Below are 16489 nucleotides of genomic sequence, written 5' to 3' on the forward strand. Positions count from 1 at the left end.
CCTCGTGACCTGTACTAGCTAGCTGTGCGTACAACGGTCATCACAATGAGGTCCAATTTCAACAAATTTGGGCCTTCACCTCCACTGTGCCTATTGCATTCCTTCACACGATGATAATGGAGGATAAATGTGTTTCGATGCAACACAGTGAACACAGGATTAAGTAACGTTCTAAACATGTGACTAAACCCAGCAGAAACTCTTCACACTAGACATGTGAGTGCAAATTATTTTGTTAATGCTCGCCCATATGAAGACCAAACAGACTGTATGATACCGCAGCGCTTATGGGTCGAGGGGTTACTGTGAAATTCACCGCCGTCAACCACATCAGTACCTCCCACACGGCTGCAACACCACCATCTTTGACCACACACACACACACACTTTACTCCCTTTATCTTCTCCTCCATTACGACAAAAGCATCTTTGCTGCGTACAGCAGAATCCCACTCAGCCCGGCAGTGGCAGCGATGGCCAAGACCCTCACAAACAGGAACTCCATGGAGTCCTCCAGCTTCGTGTGCAGTCGCAGAACCTGCCTGTGGGTGTCCTCGCGGCTGCCCGAGTTCTCAATGACGTGGTTGGCCAGGCCGCGCTTTTCGTTGAGTGGCATCTGTGCGGCCACGCGTTGCTCTGCCTGCTCCTGTGTCAGACCGTCCCTCTGCATCAGGCGGGCTAACTGAGTGGCAGGGTCACTGGAAAGGAACAGACAACGGAGGTTATTTGTGGAGTGCGCAGAGAGCCTTGTTAAAAAATCCAGAGGCGCTGAGTCGTGCTAATGAGGAGAGCTGGAAAAGAGGCGTCAATAAACTCACAGACACTGTCAGCGTAATGGCCACATTCTGTCACAAACATCTCAATTTCTAACACCACCAAAAAAAGGCAAAAACGGCAACATGATTGGGGAAATGGCCTGTTGCCTTACCAGTATACTACGACCGTGTGGTTCAGAAACCGTGTGAGTCGCCGGGTTTCAAAAAGGAGAGGAACATCGAGCACCACATAGCGGTATCCTGCGGAAGAGCAGGACACACAGAATGAATCGGTGTCAACACCTTTACAGTGACCTCGACCTTTGCCAAAACAAACTCTCCAAGGGCAAACGTTCTCCCCTCACCTCTGAGAAAGTAGAACAGGATCTCCTTCAACATGACTTTGTGGATCTCCGGGTGTGTGATGGAGTTCAGCAGCTTCCTCTTGACCTCATTGCTGAAGATGAGTTGGCCCAGCTTCTGCCTATCAATCTCCCCGTTGTCAAGCAGGATGTCGGTCCCAAAGTGGGAGACGATACGCGAATAAGCCGAACTGTGCGGTTCCACAACTGTCACCAAGAAATGACACTTCAGAACAATGGCCTAAGAGATTTATCATCATCTCTTAATAAATCGATGATGAATACACCCAAACTGCTTTTATTTATCACAGCTTTGTGCCGAGACGCATATCAACCTACCTTTCCTGGCAACGACATCAGCATCAATAATTGGACATCCGAGCTCCCGCAGCATTGACGACACTGTGCTTTTCCCCGAGGCAATACCTCCCGTCAGCCCAACCAGAAACATCTTTGAGCAAAGACAGTAGAACAGGATGTTTGCTATTTATCACCACAATCACATGGATTGGGGGGGGGGGGGCACAAATAGACAAGCACATTCACACCTGCTCGCACACCTACGGACAATTTAAAAAGTTTCCAATCCACCTAACCTGCATGTCTTTGGATATGGCAGGAAGCTGGAGCACCTGGAGGGAACCCACGTAAACACAGGAAGAACATGCAAATTCCACACAGTAAGGCCACAGGTGAGAACTGGGAAGCAACAGTGCTAACCACTAAGCCACCGTGCTGCCGACAATCGATTCAATTCAATTTATTTATATAGCTTTATGAGGATTACTTCTAACCTCACCAACCCCCCTAAGCAAGTACACAGGCAACCCAAGTAAGGAAAAACTCCCTCTAGTTTTATTGAGAGAAGAAACCTTTAGCAGACCAGACTCAAGAGGGGTGACCAACTGGTTTGACCACACTAACAACACCAAGGATCAAACAAACAAAGTATAACCAAGAATTTTCAAACATACAAAACAAAAACAAACATTTGAAGATAGTCCATCAGCAGTTGTTCAGACAACAGCTCAGATGATGAACATCTGTCTCATGCAAGTTCAGTCATACTGCATGCTCAGACAAAAAGGTGCTCCACTCCACAGAAACCATCCTCCAAAGAGTCTGACAACCACATCTCAAACAGAGTGATTACTAGTTACTAGTATTACTAGTAACGGGTTTGCTGACCAAGGTATTACTGAACTTCATTGGCCCCATGGACAATACCTCATACGTTCTCCATGGAGTATTGTCAAGAGGATGAGAGACTAAAAATACAAATAAACTAGAACCCAGAATCAAAGCAACCTGGCCTATCCTAAGCCCTCAGCAATTCCACAGGCTGATCACCTCCGTGGTACACCACATTGATGCAGTAATTCATGCAAAAGGAGCCCCAACTAAGTTTTATGGTGCATCCAGAAAGTATTCACAGCGCCTGACTCGTTCCACATTTTATGTTGCAGCCTTATTTCAAAATGGAAGAAATCAAAATTGTACAAACAATAACGCATAATGAGAATGTGAAAAAAGTTTAGATACCTCTGAGACAGGATTGCCTCGGGGCACAAATCTGGGGAAAGGTACAAACATTGTTGCTGCTTTAGGTCCCTTGACATTACATTAATTTTTTTCTCCCTAAAAATTCTGCTCACAACACCCCATAATGAAAAAATGAAAAAAGTTTTTTATTTTTGCACATTTATTAAAAAATAAATAAGAAATCATGTACATAATATTCACACCGTTTGTTCATAATGCACCTTTGCCCCAAGTCTTCTTCAATATGATGCCACAAGCTTGCCACATCTGTCTTTGGCCAGTTTTGCCCTTTTCTCTTTGTAGCACCTTGTGCACAGCCATTTTCAAATGTCTCCAATTGGATTCAGGTCTGGGCTCTGGCTGGGCCACTCAAGGACATTCAGAGTTGTCCTGATGCCATTCCTTTGATATCTTTGCTGTGTGCTTAGGGTCATTGTCCTGCTGAAAGATGAACCATCACCCCAGTTCAAGATCAAGAGCTCTCTGGAGCAGGTTTTTATCCAGGATGTCTCCATACATTGCTGCATTCATCTTTTCCCCAATCCTGACTGGTCTCCCAGTTCCTGCTGCTGAAAAACATCCCCACAGCATGATCCCGCCACCTCCATGCTTCACTGTAGGGATGGTGTCTGGTTTCTTCCAAACATGACACCAGGCACTCACGCTAAAGAGTTCAATCTTTGTCTCAGCCCAGAGAATTTTGTTTCTCATGTTCTAAGAGTCCTTCGGGTGCTTTTTGGCAAACTCCAGACGAGGTGCCATGTATCTTTTACTAAGGAGTAGCTTCCGTCTGACCACTCTACCATACAGGCCTGATTGGTTGACTGCTGCAGAGATGGTTGTCCTTCCCCAAGGTCCTCCTGTCTCCACAGAAGATTGATGGACCATCAGGGTCTTGGTCACCTTTCTGGTCACCTGTCGCCCCATCACTCAGTTTAGACAGGCAGCCAGCTCTAGGACGAGTCCTGGTAGATCCAACCTTCTTACATTTATGGATGATGGAGGACACTGCTCATTGGGACCTTGAAAGTAGCAGAAATGCTTCTGTACCCTTCCCTGGATTTGTGCCTCAAGACAATCCTGTCTCAGAGGTCTACAGACAATTCCTCTGACTTCATGCTTGGTTTGGGCACTGACATGCACTGTCAACTGTGGAGCCTTATACTATGTAGACAAGTATGTGCCTTTTCAAATGATATCCAATCAACTGAATGGACACCAGGTGGACTCCAATTAAGGTGTATAAACATCTAAAGGATGATCACCGCTGGACTGATAGTATTGCACACCGGGCATTTGCCCGCTGGCCTGATGGCCTACGGATTTTTTTTTACGAAGTAAAGGGCCTTTCACACTGACGCGTCTGATGCGTTCAGTGTGAAAGGCCCTTAAAGCGAGCTGTGAGCTTTTCATCCGCATTTTTTTTTTTTTGTAGCAACTACGACTCGTCCTCACCTCTTAAAGCGCGGTGACAACAGCACACCTACACTGAGCTTTACAAAGACATTTTTATGCTTTTTTCCTCCTTTATTTAGAATTATGAGCTGAGCTGCTCCGTATCTGCACGTTAAAACAGCTGATCCTCTGCGGCGCGTCAACAACTAACACTATTTTCCACTCAAATGCACCTAAACTCTCTTCCTAAGGAGCGCATGACGTGAAAACGCAATAAAACTTTCTTACCTGTAAATCTGGTCATGTTTTCTGTATAAATAAATGTTATCCATTCTTTGTGCTCAAACGCAAAAGCAGGGGCGAATCCAGATGGAATGGGGGCGTGGGGCAAGGATGTCCCCCTCACAACACCCCTAGATTAAAGGTCCAGTTTTGAAGCCTTTTTTCTGTGTAGGCTCTCAGTTGTCCAGGTTGTTTCCATAGTAGAGAAGCTTGAATCTTCGACTGGACTGGGTTGCTTGACGCGAGGACGTTTCGCTTCAAATCGCAGAAGCTTCCTCATCTAAAGTTCTTGCTCTGGAAGTCTGACTTCTGTCTGACTCTTGTAGAGAAGAAAGCCTTTTTTTACTACAACTACTAATACTACTTAAAATAATAATAATTTCAACAAGTAAAATGTTTAGAGAAAATTTAAATGTTAGAAAAATGTTAGAAAGAATTTAAGTTACATTTATTAACAATGTAGGTTAGAAATTACAAGTTTTACTGTTACAGTGCTGTAAACAGTTAAATATGAGATCAAGAAAGAGGTCTATTTTACTTTTTATAAAACAAGTATATATTTTCATTGAAGTCAAGAAAGGGTGACTATAAAGTGAGTTTTGGCAAAACAAGTATCATTGTCATGTTGAGGTGGCAGAGGGTTGTTGTGGGCAGCTGGGAAAGTAACTAAAAAGTAACTAGTAATCTAACAAAGTTACTTTTACAATTGAGTAATCAGTAAAGTAACTAAGTTACTTTTCAAGGAGTAATCAGTAATTGGATTACTTTTTCAAGGTAACTGTGGCACCACTGGATACCGGTTATAAACCCTCCTACTGGTGCATAAATGGTAGATCGGCCCTTTAGTCATGATTGATTGTGGCCTGGACCAATGAGGTGAGGGGCAGGCCAATTACCCCTCCATCTCGGGCCTCGATTGGGCTACACAGTGCGCCAGTGCCGGACAGAGCGATAACGAGCGATATGGATGGTGGCAAGAAGAGGAAAGGTGGCGCTGAAAGAGCCAGGGATCAGAAGAGAGTAACCCTCCAGGCAGATGCTGCAAAATGTCTTAAAATAACAGACATGTTTGCTTCGCATGGATGCAGAGCATCCACATCTGCAGCAGCCTCAGCAAGTGGTGGAGAAGAAGTTCAACAGGTGGATGAGGCAGGGACCACTACGGCCATGACGGTAAGTGAAGGTTAACTTCAGCTATTAATTGATGAACAGCAACCTAACTTGTTCATAAATCAGACGTGTGTGTGAGAGAGACATTCTGATCTTCTGGTCCGAAGTAAAGTGCTGTCTAACTGGGTCACTCAGATATGAATTAAGGTTGGATATTATTTTCGTTCGTGCTAACTCTGCCAGTCACGTAACCTAGCCTCTTGCGTCGATCATACACTCAACAAAAATATAAACGCAACACTTTTGGTTTTGCTCCCATTTTGTACGAGATGAACTCAAAGATCTAAAACTTTTTCCACATACACAATATCATCATTTCCCTCAAATATTGTTCACAAACCAGTCTAAATCTGTGACAGTGAGTACTTCTCCTTTGCTGAGATAATCCATCCCACCTCACAGGTGTGCCATATCAAGATGCTGATTAGACACCATGATTAGTACACAGGTGTGCCTTAGACTGTCCACAATAAAAGGCCACTCTGAAAGGTGCAGTTTTATCACACAGCAAAATGCCACAGATGTCGCAAGATTTGAGGGAGCGTGCAATTGACATGCTGACAGCAGGAATGTCAACCAGAGCTGTTGCTCGTGTATTGAATGTTCATTTCTCTACCATAAGCCATCTCCAAAGGCGTTTCAGAGAATTTGGCAGTACATCCAACCAGCCTCACAACCGCAGACCACGTGTAGCCACACCAGCCCAGGACCTCCACATCCAGCATGTTCACCTCCAAGATCGTCTGAGACCAGCCACTCGGACAGCTGCTGAAACAATCGGTTTGCATAACCAAAGAATTTCTGCACAAACTGTCAGAAACATCTCAGGGAAGCTCATCTGCATGCTCGTCTCCTCATGGGGTCTCGACTGACTCCAGTTCGTTGTGTAACGACTTGAGTGGGCAAATGCTCACATTCGCTGGCATTGGCACATTGGAGAGGTGTTCTCTTCACGGATGATCCCGATTCACACTGTTCCCCCCCCCCCCCCCCCCCCCCCCCCCCCCCCCCCCCCCCCCCCCCCCCCCCCCCCCCCCCCCCCCCCTGGGCAGATGGCAGACAGTGTGTGTGGCGTCGTGTGGGTGAGCGGTTTTCTGATGTCAATGTTGTGGATCGAGTGGCCCATGGTGGCGGTGGGGTTATGGTATGGCAGGCATCTGTTATGGACGAAGAACACAGGTGCATTTTATTGATGGCATTCTGAATGCACAGAGATACCGTGACGAGATCCTGAGGCCCTGTTGTGCCATACATCCAAGAACATCACCTCATGTTGCAGCAGGATAATGCACGGCCCCATGTTGCAAGGATCTGTACACAATTCTTGGAAGCTGAAAATGTCCCAGTTCTTGCATGGCCGGCATACTCACCGGACATGTCACCCATTGAGCATGTTTGGGATGCTCTGGACCGGTGTATACGACAGCGTGTACCAGTTCCTGCCAATATCCAGCAACTTCGCACAGCCATTGAAGAGAGTGGACCAACATTCCACAGGCCACAATTGACAACCTGATCAACTCTATGCGAAGGAGATGTGTTGCACTGCATGAGGCAAATGGTGGTCACACCATATACTGACTGGTATCCCCCCCCAATAAAACAAAACTGCACCTTTCAAAGTGGCCTTTTATTGTGGACAGTCTAAGGCACACCTGTGCACTAATCATGGTGTCTAATCAGCATCTTGATATGGCACACCTGCGAGGTGGGATGGATTATGTCAGCAAAGAAGAAGTGCTCACTATCACAGATTTAGACTGGTTTGTGAACAATATTTGAGGGAAATGGTGATATTGTGTATGTGGAAAAAGTTTTAGATCTTTGAGTTCATCTCGTACAAAATGGGAGCAAAACCAAAAGTGTTGCGTTTATATTTTTGTTGAGTGTATGAAGTATGCTGTTTTGCACAGTCTGCGGTGTGGTGGTGTGGTATAACGGCATCCCTGTCTAAAATGTATTTTCCCAAGTCCTGGCATAATTTCACATACCTAACATTTTACTTTAAATTGAGTCATTCTCTAAGTTGATTAGCAACACAAATTGGTAAAAGAAATCCTTGATGTTACTTGTAGCTTGTAGTGAGATAGACAACTGTCTCCATCTTGTGGCCTTTTTGTGTATTGCAGTTTCAAAAGTTCAACCTTTGTATCCAGTCATTGGTCCAGTCATCCAGTCATTTCTTGCTTTATATGATGAATTGTATCACACAAGTAATGATATATTTATAGTATAGCCTACAGTATTTCTATAACAAATGTTTTATATCATTTCTAGTTCTAAATTTAAGTAACAAGGCTGAATGAAATGACAGCTTATTATTTCTAAAAAGTAATGTGACCTACTGTCAATAGATTGTACTTTTGATAAGCTTTTTCCCGTTCGATACCTGGTGGTGGCCTGGTCTTGGTTAAAAATGCCCGGCCTGAAAAATTTCCCCAGTCCAGCCTTGACGATGATCAATGTAAACAGGATGTACCCGAGCTCAATTTTGAGCTTCATGAAAATACAGTAAAGTATATCTTATATTATATTCCAATTCTAAGGTGGAACTATGCTAGTATATAAAGGTATATCTAAATATCTTAAAAGGAAGCGTAAAATAGAGGAGTAGAAAAGAGTAGAGTAGAACCGGTGCCTGGTCTTGAGAACCAAGGCTGTCAATACTGATGTACGTAATTTCTTAGTGTTTATTATATATATCTCAGTCATTGTGTAGAATTTTGAGGGGAAAAATTTAATTTTATCCATTTTGGAGTAACGCTGCAACATAAAATGCGTAAAAAGTTAGCGGATGCACTGTATACATAGACGGCAACCTGACTTGTGTTTCGTAAACTCGTTTCACACTGGTTCTATGACTGTTAAAAGTTGTGCAAGGAGGCTTGAACACTGATTTTACCTTGTTATTGTGAATCTCAACTTTCAGCTTCAGTGCCGATTCGGAGTGAAGTTACATCTGATGTCGCACAGCTTCGACGTAAACAAGCATGCTAACAAGCTAGCCTTAGCTATAATCATGTCAAAACGAGCACACTTTTGCTCCTAAACGAAGCCGTAGTCATTTACACTCCGTTCAGTAACCTGTGCAGTCACGTGAAATGTACTGAAAAAAATCATCAGTGTTTGATATAATCATTCAGAAGACAGAATATATCGTCATTTTCTAACCGCTAACAGCCGAGTTGGTTAAAAATAGCGGTGTCTCCCTAAAAGTCTTCCGATGTTACCAGTCATCTAGGCCTTCGTTCCGTCCGGCCGACTCAACGTTCCTCATTCAGACTAAAATACAACTTCATGGGTTGTTAACGAATGTTTATTTCACAGGGAAACAACGCTGTTTTATGAAGCGAAACAAGTTGTGTTTTCATGAAAACTAAGTAAAGACAACATCATGCTTAAGAAGTACTTAAAATAAGTGCAGAAAAACATCAACTTCCTGTGTTCTGATCAGTACTTTGGTTGGATGTTGCCTCTGAGGAAACAGTCTGACTGGAGGAACTGTGCGAATGCTTGGACCTTTTCCCCCTGTGTACTACTTCTCCTGTGTTGTCCCTTTCTTCACGTTCTAGCCTGCCTCTTTTCACGAAATGCTCAATCCTGGACTCCAGGGTCTCACAGAACGGGCGCTCAAACAAGGGCTGGTACGTTCTCCGCCGGCTCCCTTCAACCAGCAAGCAACGGTTAGGAGGCTCCACCCCTAAAGAGCAAGAAAATAATTATTCAACACTGTCAGGTTTATGTGGGACAAAACTACCAAGATAGTCTGAGGAGCAAAATATTAAACACACACACCCCCCGAGTGAGCTCCTCCCAAGCTCGGAGTCGAGCCGCTGCTCCTCCATGTTGAAAGGAGCCAGTTGAGGTGGCTCGGGCATCTTTTTCGGATGCCCCCTGGACGCCTCGCTGGAGAGGTGTTCCAGGCATGTCCCATGAGGAGGAGGCCCCGGGGAAGACCCAGGACACGCTGGACGGACTACGTCTCTCGGCTGGCTTGGGAACGCCTTGGGGTTCCCCCGGAGGAGCTGGGGGAGGTGTGTGTGGATCGGAAGGTCTGGGCGGCTTTGCCTGAGCTCCTGCCCCCGCAACCCGACTCCGGATGAAGCGGAAGAAAATGGATGGATATATATATATATATATATATAAAAAATACAGCAAAATATTTAATGTCTCAGAGAAGTAATTAGTAAATTAATTAATGAGTAATTACTAATTAATAAGTAAATTTTATTAATTACAAGTAATTAATAAAAACATAAATAACGACACTGACCCTTTAACATGGATTATCTGCTATATATAATTCAGGTTACATCACTCATTTTTAAGTTACGTCATGAAAGTCCATTCTGTGTCAACTAACTGCTGGACAAATCATCTGCGACGCCACACACAGATTTCCGAAGAGTGGGTTTGAATCTCAAATGGGGCAACTCCAAATATCACCATCTAGGCAGTGCTCAACTTCGCTTAACTCCCAGCCAAACCATAAGGAGGGGTAAAGAGGTGGAGTGTGGGCAAGACGACTGAAGCCCCAACATGCCCCCATGTCGAGTTCCCAAACAAGCAAAGCTCCCACAGCATGATGCTGCCACCACCATGCTTTACTGTAGGGATGGTGTCTGGTTTCCTCCAAACATGATGCCTGGCATTCACACCAAAAAGTTCAATCTTTGTCTCATTGTTTCTCATGGTCAGAGTCCTTCAGGTGCCTTTTGACAAACTCCAGGTAGGCTGCCATGTGCCTTTTACTAAGGAGTGGCTTCCATGTGGCCATACAGGACTGACTGATGGATTGCTGCAGAGATGGTTGTCCTACTGGAAGGTTCCGTCTCCACAGAGGAATGCTGGAGCTCTGACAGTGTGTCCATCGGGTTCTTGGTCACCTTCCTGACTAAGACCCTTCTCTCTCGATCACTCAGTTCAGACAGGCGGCCAGCTCTAGGAAGAGTCCTTGTGGATCCGAACTTCTTCGATTCACGGATCATGGAGGCCACTGTGCTTATTAGGACCCTCTGACATGCACTGTCAACTGTGGGACCTTATATGTAGACAGGTGTGTGCCTTTCCAAATCATGTCCAATAAACTGAATTTACCCCAGGTGGACTCCAATTAAGCTGTAGAAACATCTCAAGGATGATCAGTGGAAACAGGATGCACTTGAGCTAAAGTTTGAGCTTCATGGCAAAGGCTGTGAATACTTATGCGCATGTGACTTCTTAATTAAAAAACCAAAAAAAACAAATCACATCGTCATTATGGGGTATTTTGAATTTTCAAGAACAAAAATCAATTTTATCCATTTTGGGAAAAGCCTGAAAGATAAATGTGGGGAAAAAAGTGAAGTGCTGTGAATACTTTCTGGATGCACTGCATGTCAGATATTTGTAATAAAATGCTCAAAAAGAACAGTTAATCAACTGGATCTGACACGTTCTGCAGCAGCTAGCAGTAACTGTTAGTGGGGCCCTCACTCCGGCACACAGCAGTCACTCAACGTGACCACACCCCTAATTATACATAACATTATGATTTAATAAGCATAAACTGATGAGATATTTTAAAATAAATAAATAAAATCACCCCCTGTACAGTTGGCATGAATGGGGAAACAAGTTGGAGAGACCAAAACTGGTATTTTATACCACAATGCAAACACATTTATCTGTTGTGAAGTGGGGAATTCAACATGGGCTTCTTTGGGGAGCGACTCTTTTGGATCCAGCTTCAATACTTTGTGCTACACTTGCTTATGATTTAGTGTAACTGCTGCTCTGGTGACATCCCTGTTGTCTGCCATTTCCGCACACTGAAAACGTGGGTCACGTATTGTATCTACACTACACATGTTCCATGCACATGCCTGGATCACACAATGCTGGTGGACATGTCCTGATTATGGTGCGTCACGTCCTATCAGGTTGTCACGTGTGACGGCAATCCTAACAGTTTTCTTCCGTTGTTGTGGTCCTTCCAGTCACTTTTTGCAACCACAGTGCTGAATATAATGAGGGGACTATATGCACAGGCAGAGTGACAGAGGCGGATGGCAGTTTTTAGTAGAGCGGGACCGATATGGGTACATATACAGACACAATACAAATATTAGTAAACAGATTTATATCAGCTATATACATAAAAAATGATTCCCAACATGTCATTATCAAACCCTTATGACAAAGAAATGTAATTGAGGCTTGATGGATTAATCAAGAACTTCATTACAAATAACTATAAATGGAACCAACCAGTGTATGTCACGCTGCCTTTACTCACATCACTCAGTAATTGCATAAAATATACTTCTTGTCTATTTTGGACCTGCCTAGCTGCTAGTATAGTGACCACAATGAATGGCAGCTGGTTGCGTTCCCCCTGCCCTATGTGGTGATGAAGGTCTCAGCCATGTTTGACAGCACTGTCAACAATGCCATCAGGGCGCCCTCAGCTGGATAAATTACATCATGGCACCATTTCATGTGTTTTGCTACATTGTTTATTTGGTAAAATCAAAGTTTTATCAGCATAAATAACACACGATACCAATATGTTTTGTGGCTCATATCAGCTGATATCATCAGCCAACTGCTATATCAGTCAGGCTCTCGTTTTCAGTCAGTCACAGCATTTTGACAGTCCACCCGTCTCCCAGGCTCCCATGTGTGGTTGTCTCTCAGAGTGGGTACTTGTCAAAACCAAGCAGCGCTGATATGACAGTGTAGGGAGGTGATTGGTGTAGTGTTTAAAGCATTGGGCTTGAGACCAGAGGATCCTCGGTTCAAATCCCAGCCTGACGGGAAAATCACCTAAGGGCCTCTGGGCAAGGTCCTTAATCCCCTAGATGCTCCAGGTGTGTAGTGCGTACCCTTGTATGACAGCACCCTGAACATCGGGGTGAATGTGAGGCATTATTGTAAAGTGCTTCGAACGTCTGATGCAGATGGAAAAGTGTGACATAAATGCAGGTCCATTTACCATTTATTGCAGAACACAGTGTGCCATCATGTGATCAGTGACTAATCGACCTCAAACTTCAAGTGTCACTGCAGAACATTAAAGTCCACTGGCCAATTATTTCTGTGCAGTCCCTAATACAGAATTAATCTCAAATTTCTCACCTTTGGCTTCCAGACCCTGGATCATCCCTTTGAGGATGTGGGATTTAACTATGTTCTGTGACCAGTGTTGCTGCAGAGTACCCAGGATGTAGTTCACCTCTTCAGCATCCAGTTTCCAACTCAGCCCTTCAAAGTGGCAGTCATACAGCACCAGAGGATAATCTACTGCCAAGCTAAAGATAACGGAGTCAAAGATCACTTCAGCTGCAGGGTGGTGGACAAAAACTCAGCCAAAAGAATCATTCAGAGAAAGAGTTGTATTTTCAAACTGCAGCAGACTGTGCGATATTTGAGAAGTAACACCTTCGACTACAGCGGTGCAAATGTAAAGAGTCACTAAAACAATTGGAAACTCACTTGTACTGGGGCTTTCGGGGATTATTTTCGACATCCAACAACTGATCAATTATCTCTGGAGGTTCAAGCTTCTGGCCGATTAACAGAAGTATTGCCATCATGCAGCGCACCTGCAGCATTTCAAAAGAAAATTCACAGTAAAAGTTTACAAAAAAAAAAAGAAAATTCTGGCTTTTTGCCAGTAAAATTAAAAAGTCACACATTCATCTGGACTTAGTCGCCCCCGTCAAGGTATCACTGGCCAGTCTTCAGAAGGCGGGTGTCTGTCTTAGCAATTTTAATTGAACACCATTAACAAAGTCTGTATGCCAGTTCATCAAATTACTGAAAACGGCACCAAAAACCCTGGAACTTCAAAATATACAGTGAGACTACTTTGAAATTTCAAAATATAAAACACATCCTCATAAGTCTGGAAACTACTGGCTCCTTTGCTCCTTTCATCACTGTGGGATGTCAAAAAAGGGTTGGATTTGAAATGGGCTTCAAAGAAGTTAGATTCGATTAAAGAGCTTTTAATGAGCATAAATTTTATTAAAATTGCAAATGCGTATTTTATCATTTTGATACCTGGTGGTAGAGGAAGGCGAGTCCTTTGATCTCAAATATGTAGATATCAAAATGAGTCGTGCTGCTGTCAGGCTGCGGCACCACAGGTGTGACTGAGGCCGACAGGATGGTTCTCTCAAACTGCAGGACTCCGTTGGCCACGTCCATTTTGCACAGGTTACGGAAGTCATGTGTGCCCTCATACCTGCAAGTTGAAATTTGACCTCAGAATTACATGCACTTGTTTTCATTTCACCTCCTGTACACTCACATGGATTACAGTATATATTTTAAAAATATGACAATTTACCACTTTGTGCCTTGACCCACCCTTTTGCAGCCTTTGCCATCAATTCAACATCCAAGAATCCACGGGGGAAGTAGTATCGGTATGTGCGGGACTGACAGTCAAATCGTGCACTGAAATCCTGTGCCACTGGTGCCCAGTCCAATATCCTGATATCAGGAGGCAGGACTCTGTTAAGCATTTTTATGTACGGAAGTTCGCCAGCAGCAGGTTTATTCTTGATGCCAACATCAACTGCAGCAGGGAGTGTCACACCCAAACCACCAGAGAACTGGACAGAGCGCAGGTCTATGGATATGACCTGGCAGGAAAAATAAAAGTGATGTGAGACAACCTCTTAAAATATCCAGCAAGCTACCTAAATCCACATCTATACATTTAAAGCCAAGTGGCCTCTGTGTACATGTATGCACGCGTATGACTTCGGTCACGGACAAACCAGGAGACCTGACATTTGCCGTTTGGTATGCATATGTATTTTGGGTCAATCCAGAGCCCATGGATCCCCACAGGCAATGTGCTAGTTATGTCATTAATACATTAAAGATGGAGCCCCTCTACTATTTCGTCCCCTTTTCCACAAACTTGATGAAAGCACCTTTATTTCTGTGATATATTGCAAAATTAACGCAAATTGTGTCATCCATTATGTCATTTTCTTTGGCCCATTCAGCTGTAATTGAAGGTCGGCTGCATTTCTTTAGCTCCATGATGCCAATCCAGACCATGTTTGTCATTAGAAGATTACTGAATCATGCGAATGGTTTCCACCTGGGTGTCGCCCAGTTTCTGGCAAAATTTGATGCTGCGCTGCTCCAGTCGTTCCGTCTTTTTCCTTGAAATGAAAATCCGCCGAGCGCACTACACGTCCTCACACAAAGGCTGCTTACCAGAAAATGATGCAATCGACAGGCGTGAAAAAGTTCACGCATGCGCACAAAGGTTCAAGGTTTGCTCATGCAAGCACACGTGATTCAAATCCATCAGGGTTTTGCAAAAAATAAAAAGGTCCGATACTTTTCTAACAGACCTCGTATTTAGCAAAAGTCAGGGCATGTCAGCAGAGTGACTGCGGAGTTGAGAGAATGGATTTTGGCCAGAGCATGGAGCGGCATATGAGAAGAAACTGGAGCATCAAGCCTGAAACACATCTGCAGATTTTCTATTTTGGAGTAAGTGGTAACTGATTTCATTATTGCTGATCACAGCTGGGACCAATCTAAGTGCAGCAGCATGCAGTGGCTGTGTATGGGGGAGAGTACAGCTACGCAAGTGCACAACTGTTCAATCACTTGTGTCACAGGATTCATCCGTCCTCGAGTGTAGTCGGCAATGATAGTAAGAAAAAACACAAAAGATGCCTGTTATTATAAATCTGGCATGATGTCATTTTTGTATTTGGGACAGAAATTGAGAACAAAAATCTGAAATGAGAGCTCTGCTTTAGATGGTAAAGAATGGAATCCACATCTTTTATGTGGCTTCAGTCAAACTGGACTCTGAACTCACTTGGGAAAAGGCGCTGACTCCTTTGTCAGTGCGGCCACATCTGTGATAATTGGAGCTCTGCCGATCCTGGATGAGGCACGTTTTGAGCAGCGCTTCAAACAGCCTGGCCTCCACTGTGTTGTCAGTGTTCTCCTGAACTGCAAACCCCTGATAGGCCCATCCCAGGTAAGCCAGCCGCAGAGCCACATGGCGCCGTGGGTGGAGAGAAAAGTTAAAAGAACGCTCCTTACCAGCTTTCTTAGACTTTTTGCTGCTGCTGCTACCCTCAGTTTTATACTCCGTGTCCTCATGAGGACCTGAGCTGGACTCCAGTTCTTCCTGGGTTCCTTTCCTCAGCTGGGACTTGAGTTTCTCCAGCTCCTCCTCCAGCATTTTTATTTTAATAAATAAATCTCCTGACATGCTGCGGAGTAAATGTAAGAAACAAGCAATTTCCAAAAGCACATACGGTTTTTAAAGCACATTTTTGTTGGGCAATATATTAACACATTTTAAGACCAAGCTGGTCGCATGCTAGCTAACACGCTCATGGGTAACTAGCATGTCTTACTTTGACTAACTTTTTAACGTAACAAATGCAGCTTGTCAGCGCGTACGTTCGACAGTGAGTTATATATATATAATATTAACATCAGGAATAAACGTTTGTCATTACCTTTGACTTGAAGTTAAGTAAACTCGTTTTTTAAACCGCTTTGCTAAGATGTTGACAGACTTGCACACGCTGCTTCTCATGACTCTGATTACAGTCGGACGTATTTCCTGCAATGGGATTCTGGGAAATGTAGTTCAATGAGTAAAACGCTAATATATTATGTTTTATGTGTCATTTTTCGTTTTTATTTATTAAATAATGCATAGTTTAGGTTCGCAAACTACATCTTAAGCAACAGACAAAGGCCAGGGCCCATGATTATGATGTTAGTTTTTGCAGTTTTTGTCATGAATTTCATTTTACATTTTAAATTAAACCCAAATGAAATTAAAACTGGGTTTCTTTGAGAAAAAAGCACTGCTGTTTATTTTTATGAATTAACTCAATAAATATGACTGCATAAAATAATAATATAGCACAATGCTAAAATACCTTCGGCCATATGAACATGTAATCAATGAAACAGTGTGTAGAAAGAATGTGACCT

The 16489-nt window shown here is 43.7% G+C and overlaps 2 protein-coding genes across 3 annotated transcripts; both read right to left on the minus strand.

Moving 5' to 3' along the window:
• Positions 1-230: 230 nt before the first annotated feature.
• Positions 231-8678, minus strand: dcakd (dephospho-CoA kinase domain containing). Its single transcript, XM_034193790.1, has 5 exons — positions 8409-8678; positions 1457-1568; positions 1121-1324; positions 929-1016; positions 231-698 (listed from the first exon to the last, which is right to left on the minus strand). The coding sequence occupies exons 2-5, from the start codon at positions 1566-1568 to the stop codon at positions 413-415; spliced, it is 690 nt and encodes a 229-aa protein (XP_034049681.1). The 5' UTR covers positions 8409-8678; the 3' UTR covers positions 231-412.
• Positions 8679-8804: 126 nt separating this feature from the next.
• Positions 8805-16103, minus strand: pus3 (pseudouridylate synthase 3). 2 transcript variants are annotated; one of them, XM_034193789.1, is made up of 8 exons: positions 16003-16103; positions 15578-15750; positions 15348-15494; positions 13862-14139; positions 13553-13736; positions 12983-13092; positions 12626-12798; positions 8805-9206 (listed from the first exon to the last, which is right to left on the minus strand). In XM_034193789.1, exons 2-8 carry the CDS (start codon positions 15635-15637, stop codon positions 8938-8940), a joined length of 1221 nt encoding a protein of 406 aa, XP_034049680.1. In that variant the 5' UTR covers positions 15638-15750; positions 16003-16103; the 3' UTR covers positions 8805-8937. The 2 variants fall into 2 exon arrangements, with proteins under 2 accessions (XP_034049680.1, XP_034049679.1); XM_034193788.1 differs by having other exon boundaries at positions 15348-15750; positions 16003-16097.
• Positions 16104-16489: the final 386 nt, after the last annotated feature.

Source organism: Thalassophryne amazonica, chromosome 18, assembly GCF_902500255.1.
Source record: "Thalassophryne amazonica chromosome 18, fThaAma1.1, whole genome shotgun sequence".
NCBI classification, from domain to species: Eukaryota; Metazoa; Chordata; class Actinopteri; order Batrachoidiformes; family Batrachoididae; genus Thalassophryne; species Thalassophryne amazonica.